The sequence below is a fragment of the Chrysochloris asiatica genome, unplaced genomic scaffold, assembly GCF_000296735.1.
Source record: "Chrysochloris asiatica unplaced genomic scaffold, ChrAsi1.0 scaffold00308, whole genome shotgun sequence".
Classification (NCBI taxonomy): Eukaryota; Metazoa; Chordata; class Mammalia; order Afrosoricida; family Chrysochloridae; genus Chrysochloris; species Chrysochloris asiatica.
In genome coordinates, this window is record NW_006408826.1 from 761,841 (window position 1) to 768,899 (window position 7,059).

The 7,059-nt window shown below is 60.3% G+C and overlaps 1 protein-coding gene across 2 annotated transcripts; it reads left to right on the forward strand.

Moving 5' to 3' along the window:
* Positions 1–2,818: 2,818 nt before the first annotated feature.
* SOX3 (SRY (sex determining region Y)-box 3) lies at positions 2,819–4,069 on the forward strand. Of its 2 annotated transcripts, XM_006874970.1 has the most exons (3): positions 2,966–3,035; positions 3,081–3,691; positions 3,776–4,069. In XM_006874970.1, the coding sequence occupies exons 1-3, from the start codon at positions 2,966–2,968 to the stop codon at positions 4,067–4,069; spliced, it is 975 nt and encodes a 324-aa protein (XP_006875032.1). The 2 variants fall into 2 exon arrangements, with proteins under 2 accessions (XP_006875033.1, XP_006875032.1); XM_006874971.1 differs by having other exon boundaries at positions 2,819–4,069.
* Positions 4,070–7,059: the final 2,990 nt, after the last annotated feature.

A 7,059-nucleotide genomic window follows, 5' to 3' on the forward strand; every position in this document is an offset into this window, starting at 1 on the left:
TAGGGCCATAGTACTGCCGCGACACTTCCCCCGGGCCGGCGAAGGTCGCACTAATGGTGGGTCAGATAACTTGTTTCCTCATCTCGTGCTGGCAGTGACAACCTTGCTGGTCGTTTGGGCTCGGAAAGTTTCTTTGGAAGAGTTCCGAAGGAAATTCGTCCCGACTCTTATTTAGGGTGGTGCTGATCACCCAGAATCGCTGGTCATAGAGACGCAATGAATCCGGGTGTGGGAGGGCGGCCACCAAGCGGTGGGGGTGGGGGGCGGTTGAGAATGTGTGATCCTAGCGAAACTGCTATAAACCTAGCGGAAGGATGTACTGAAAAGCGCTCACCTAATCCGTGCGTACCAAGTTGTTGTTGTTAAGTGCCGTCGAGTTGGTTCTGGCTTACAGCGACCCTGTATAGGGTTTCTGAGGAGCGGCTGGTGAGCTTGAACCGCCGACCTTGGGGTTCAAACCGACCTTGCAGTACAGCGCAGTAACCCGCAGCGCGATACCAGGACTCCATCAGGTAAGAGTGCTCAAATGACAGACACGGGGCGTGTGTGTGTGTGTGTGTGTGTGTGTGTGTGTGTGACTGGTTTCCCTAGAAACCCCGGTGCAAGAAAAGCGAGGGCCCCAGGACTGCATCCCTGCCTTTGGAAATCCGCAGCTCAGAGCGCTGTCGCCACAATGGTTTACTTGGGTGGAACTTGGAAAGCCTCCTGACATCTGTTAGGCTACTGGACACCAGGCCGCGCGTCGGTTGGGTAGTTTCCTAAAAACGCGTTTCACTTAGCAACAGCTCAGGCCACGGGTGGTGGTGGGGGAAGATTGAGAACCCAGAAGGGGTATTTGGGCATTACAGCGAGGACAGGGGCTACTGTACACAGGTGTCTTTGGGGGAAGGTGGGTTTGCCTAGGAAACTATGATTTTGTCAGCCAGTTTGCCCACAAACCTGGAGAAGGGGTTGGGAGAGTGTCGAATTAATTCTATTTTTTGAGACATGCCTTCCAGTGTTGGCCTTCGTGTTGTGCTCACCCCTCCTCAAGCGTGCGCACAGACACACATCCACAATGGGCAAGAGAACACAAACGAGGCGTTCCACAAACTCTGGGGGCGGGTATGGGGACCCTGAACTCCCAGGAGGTGATGCCGGCCTGGAGCTGGAATTTTAATGCCAGAGGGCTGACCTGCTCTGCACCCCCCAGAGCCACTGCGACGTACTTTTTCATTACCACAGGAAATAAAGGGAGAGAATCAAACGTGCTGGCGTCCCGGGGGCCTTGCCTGGTCTGACATGAACGCTAAGTAGGTAGGAGCCTGGAACTTGGGGCGCACAATTAAGATTTGCACCTTCCTTTTTCCCCACCTTTCCACGGGGCTAGGGGCCAAGGCCCCACACCGCGCGGACACTTTATTTCGGTCTCGGCCACTTCTGCCTGGCTGACTTCTTCCCACCCGCCGCCTCCGGGAGTTTCAGACGCGATGCCACTCAGCTGGGGCTGGCGGCGGCAATTGTCGGGTTTCCCTCTCCTGGAAGCCTAGGTTCCCGCGCCGCTCGACTTTTGACAGACAGCTCGCCACGCTGGTGAGTGTTCGGCTCTACTCTCGGCGCCCGAGTCTGGGCGGCTGGAAAACAAGAAGGAAAAAGGACAGCAGCGGTTAACAGAGCCTGCCTCCTGGGGGGGGGGGGGGCGCAGCCGGCTGGGTCCCCGCAGGTGCGCAGCCAGAGGAGGGGCTCGGCGGTTCCCTCAAGGACCGCCCTGGCTCCGCTCCGGCCACCCCCCACGCCCCAAGAAACTTTTCTTTCACTCTGAGAGGCTCCGTGTTGCCATGAAAACGGATTTTCCAAGGAGCCCGACCCTCCCCCTCGGGGGCATCGGACTGGAAAACCCGAAATGGCCAGAGAGCAGAGACAAAAAGGGGCCGCTAAGGGGAGGGGGGGACCGAGAGCCCGGGAGCCAGAACTGGCTCATCCCCTCCCAACACCCGCGTGTGAGCGCCTCCGCCCGCCCCGACAGTGCCATCGGACAGGCCCCGGTACTCGTCCACCCATCGCCAGCGCACCATCCCGGGAGCCCAGCAATCCGGCCTCGAACCCCCGATTCGGCCTGGACGCGCTGACCGTCCATGTTCCAGAGGAAGGCCCAGGCGGCCAGCGGCCGACCCCGGAAGGAGGGGGCCTCTTAAAGCCGCAGTCCAGGCACCTTGGCTGCGCCCTTCGGCCCGAGTCCGCCTCTGGAGCCTGTTGGTGCCCGGTGCCCCTAAAGCTGGCAACTGACTCGGCTGGCGGACTTTGGCTCAGACTGCGGGAAGCTCCGCGATCTGGCCGGAACAGGACACCACTCGGCCCGAACAGGGCTGCAAAGTTGTCTTCTGGCCCCGCGGGCGCCCCTCGGCCCCCAGCCGTTCAGAGCAGCCCTGCTCGCCCCCCCTCCCCTCGCTAGCCCGTCACCTCCTCCAGCTTCGTTCTTTCAAACTTTCCGAGCCCCTAATTGGTGGTCTCTGAGCGGGTTTCCCTCACTCCCGCCTCCTGAATAACTCTCCGCATGTCACGGGGCCCAAGAGGGGCGTGAGGGTGAACGAAAGGGCTCCCCGAACTTTTTTTTTTCTCCAAACGGGCCGACCCGGGGCTCCGTGGTGATTGGTCAGGGCGCGTCACTGCAAGGCTGTCAATCACTGGGCCCCCCTATGGCGGGAGGCGGACCGAGCCCCGATCCCGGGGGATATGAGCAGGTATATAAGGGTCCGGCGAGCGCCCCGTAGCCAGGCAGCCTAGGCGACCAGCTTCAGCCAACGTATCGGGTGCGAGTAGCTTTCGGGACACTTCTGCAAGCTTGCCCTTCCCGCCCGCCACATCGGCCCTCCGGCCCCCCAGTGCCCCTCCGACGGAGCCCTCGCGCCTTTTCGCTGTGGCCGCTCCCGCCCCGGGAGCGCCTTCTCCTCCTGCCACGCTGGCGCACCTCCTCCCCGCCCCGGCCATGTACAGCCTACTGGAGACTGAGCTCAAGAGCCCCGTGGGGCCACCAACCCCGGCGGCGGGCGCGGGCGGCCCCGCGGCCCCGGGAGGCGCCAACAAGAGCGGCGCGAACGCAGGCGGCGGCGGCGCGAACACAGGCGGCGGCGCGGGTGGCGCGAGCGGCGGCAGCGACCAGGATCGCGTGAAACGGCCCATGAATGCCTTCATGGTGTGGTCCCGCGGGCAACGGCGCAAGATGGCCTTGGAGAACCCCAAGATGCACAACTCGGAGATCAGCAAGCGCCTGGGTGCCGACTGGAAGCTGCTCACGGACGCCGAGAAGCGGCCGTTCATCGACGAGGCCAAGCGGCTGCGCGCAGTGCACATGAAGGAGTACCCGGACTACAAGTATCGGCCGCGCCGCAAGACCAAGACGCTGCTTAAGAAGGACAAGTATTCCCTGCCAGGCGGCCTGCTGCCCCCCGGTGCCGCCGCCGCCGCCGCCGCCGCTGCAGCGGCCGCCAGCAGCCCGGTGGGCGTGGGCCAGCGGCTGGACACGTACGCGCACGTGAACGGCTGGGCCAACGGCGCGTACTCGCTGGTGCAGGAGCAGCTGGGCTACGCGCAGCCCCCGGGTATGAGCAGCCCGCCGCCGCCGCCCGCGCTGCCGCAGATGCACCGCTACGACATGGCCGGCCTGCAGTACAGCCCCATGATGCCGCCGGGCGCCCAGAGCTACATGAACGCCGCCGCCGCCGCCGCCGCTGCCTCAGGCTACGGGGGCATGGCACCCTCGGCCGCCGCCGCCGCCGCCGCCGCTTATGGGCAGCAGCCGGCCGCGGCCACCGCTGCTGCCGCCGCCGCCGCCGCCGCCGCCATGAGCCTGGGTCCCATGGGCTCGGTGGTGAAGTCGGAACCCAGTTCACCGCCGCCCGCCATCGCGTCGCACTCGCAGCGCGCGTGCCTCGGTGATCTGCGCGACATGATCAGTATGTACCTGCCGCCCGGCGGGGACGCGGCCGACGCCTCGTCTCCGCTGCCCGGCGGCCGCCTGCACGGAGTACACCAGCACTACCAGGGGGCCGGGACTGCGGTCAATGGCACGGTGCCGCTGACCCACATCTGAGCGCACAGCGCCAGCCAGCCTGCCCGCCCGCCCGCCCGCCCGCCCTCCTCGGGCGGCACGCCTTGTGTTTAGCTTTGCTTGCCTGGGACTGTTGCCTTGTACTGATGTCGGGGAGACCCGAAAGTTTGGCTGTAGCTGTCGGGTTTTGTACAAAAGCCAAGAGAAGTCGGGGACCGCGGCCACGGGGCTTTCTAGAACTCGCTCGGCCAGTTGCCACCCCCTCGACCCTTTGTAGGCTGGGATCGCGCGCGGTGATATTGGCCAAGAAACAGCAGTCCCCTCCCCCGTCCGGGGCCGGGGTCTTCCTGCTGCATTTGGATACGTTGTCTCCTTAGTTTGCTGTTAGCCGAGTGAGTGAGTGGGAGGGACCGGCTTGGGGCCAGGCAACCCAGGGACAGTGCCGCCCGCGTACTCGAGGTGGGACCCGGAGGCCCTCCGCTCGCGAGGGCTCCGCAACGAAAGGCCACTGTTAATTTATAGCCAGGTGTGCGTGTGCCCACCCCGCCTCGCCGCCCCGGGCCGCTTCTGTCCAGTTCGCATTTAGGCCGTTGAGTTGGTGATTTTTGTCGTGATCTGTTTGCTATTTCGTCGCGCCAGAAGTGAATGTGTTCGGATTTCGTTTGGGGAGTGGGGAGGGGGCGATTTTGTGTCAGGTTTTTAAAGATTTTACTCTTGAATTCCTAAATGAGAGATCAATAAATTTTATAACCAACATGATGGAGTCTTGCTAATTTCACGGCCCTGGAGCTAGATGTGGGCTGGGGAGGGGGCTTTTTTATAACCAGGGACCTGAGTTTTATAACCTGGGGGTGGGGAGAGGGCCCGCGGTGGAGGCGAGCGCCATCGGATTTTTCTTTTTTTTAACTTTTGGTGACCCCAAACCACATTAGCTGACACTCTTCTCAACGGAAACTCGGAGGGGACAGCGGGTTGTCTGGCAGCGGGTCTCCGGGGATCGGGCACACGCTCGCAGAGTCGCGCACTGGCCGCGTCTGTACACTTGTTGATGGCAGTGAGCGTCCCCTGAAGGGGTGCCTGCTGTGGCAGCCACGCGGAACGGGGCGGGGACGCTGGCGGGTGCGGAAACGGCCCCAGAAGGGCCACCTGTATCTCTGTGCACTGGGGCGGGTAGACGAGGGAGCGGGGGCTTAAGTACTTACAAAACGAACACTCTTGGGAAAGTCTCAGTTGTCCGATTAAAGAATGATGCCAGGTCTCCCGAGTCGGAAATAAATCAATTGCTACTGTGGCGACTGAAGCAAAGGGGCCAGCAGTCAACACTGAGAGGTTTGGCTCACAAAAGTACACCTCAGACTTCCAAAGATCAGGAAGATCTCCGAATGCCTAGTTTTCTTTTAACTTGTCAACCTAGTCCATTGACTTCGTATTTTCTAGAACCTTGAGCCCGCTCTCAACTCCTTTGGTAACCCTCACTTGTGTCCAGTTCCTGACCCTGTTTACCCCCCTTCTCACAGCCAGTCAGGCACCCCAAAAGTGTCTGTCTGGGGCCTAGGAAGAAAACGAATAGCAGGAGTATATATATTTTTATCCCTTCTCAGTCTTTTGAGAAGCCCGGGTGGCGCAGTGGTTAAAGCGCTTGGCTGTAATGGAAATGTACGGGGTTGGAACTAGCAGCTCCATGGGAGAAAGGTATGTCAAGTCTGCTTTCCTAAAGATTTACAGCCTCAGACTTTGGGGAAAGTTCTACCCTGTCCCACAGGGATGCTAGGAGTCGAAATGGACTTAAGGTTTGAGTTTCGGTCAGCTGTTTGAGGTGATTTCCTTAATCCTGCTAATCCTGTTACCTCGCTATCCCAGAATCACTAAACTCGGCTTTTCCAATAAGCTTGGCCTGGTGCGGGGGTTTTGATCCTCCCACCCCCGGCCCTGGGCGACAGACTCTTCCCCCTAAATTTGGACGAATTCAACATTGCCATCGGCTTTCTTTGTGTGGGCCAGCAGTCCACCTGCGGACCTGGGAGGGCCTGGGGGAGGAGAGGGGACTTCTAGCACCGTGGGGTCAGGGCCCGCTTGTACACGCCACTGCGGATCCCAGAGGCCAACCCCACCCCGCCTCTCTGAGAAGGCAGCTCCCCTCTTAGGGCGGAGGAAGCGGGTCCCCAGACCTGGAGCTTCTCCCGGTACCACTCCCTCCTCACTCCCCATCCCAGGGCTGCGGGCTGCCCTCTGTTTTCACCTTGGTGCTTGTGATTGGAGGCAGCCCATAGGTCGCCGGAGTCCCAGTGGAGGAAGAGAGGCGGCTCATGTTACATCCACCACTACCGCAGTCACAGTGTTGAAAACCCAACAGATATCTGCTGGGGTGGGGGTGGGGGGTTCCTTTTGCTAGCAATGGTGGGCTGAGGTTTGGTCTGAAATTATTCTAGACCAAGAAGAGTCCCTTGTGACTCGGCCGTCTTCGTGCGGCTCACTACCTCTCCAAACAGCTCATCTTTATAAGGCGCTTCGTCTGATTTCCAAATGGTCTTTTAGAGAAAAGCTTTCATCAATTAGCACCTTTGGGGCTTTAAATACAGATGAAAGTTGTTTGTGGTTTTATTTTAACTTCAGCAATAGGGAACCGAAATGAACTGGAATGAAACTTACATACCCTGGGCCAGAGCTTTCAAACCGCTTTCTTTCAAGCCAAGGGCACCTTAAGCTGTTTTCTAGATCCGAATTTGGGTAAGGTTGAATGTGAAAATGAGGGTTCTGCTGCTTACACAACAACAATAACAAAACTGCATCCCCGCCCTCCCCCCCGCCCCCAGGTGCCCCACACCTCCTCAGCCTTCTTTTATGACGAAATGGCCCATAAAGCGGGGGATGAAGGCGCTCAGGGTTGCGGAGCCGGACTCATGGCGGCCCAGCTGAACCACACTCCACCACCAAACCGAGAGAGAGGTCGGGGGTGTTGCATCCCTGGCTGCCTCTCCAACCCTACATCCAGCGGAGTCTCTAGAGAAAAGAGAGCCTCCAGACATGGAGAC

Excerpts from the sequence above, each read along its gene's own strand:
- SOX3 (XM_006874971.1), top strand. The coding sequence starts at position 2,966 with ATGTACAGCCTACTGGAGACTGAGCTCAAGAGCCCCGTGGGGCCACCA.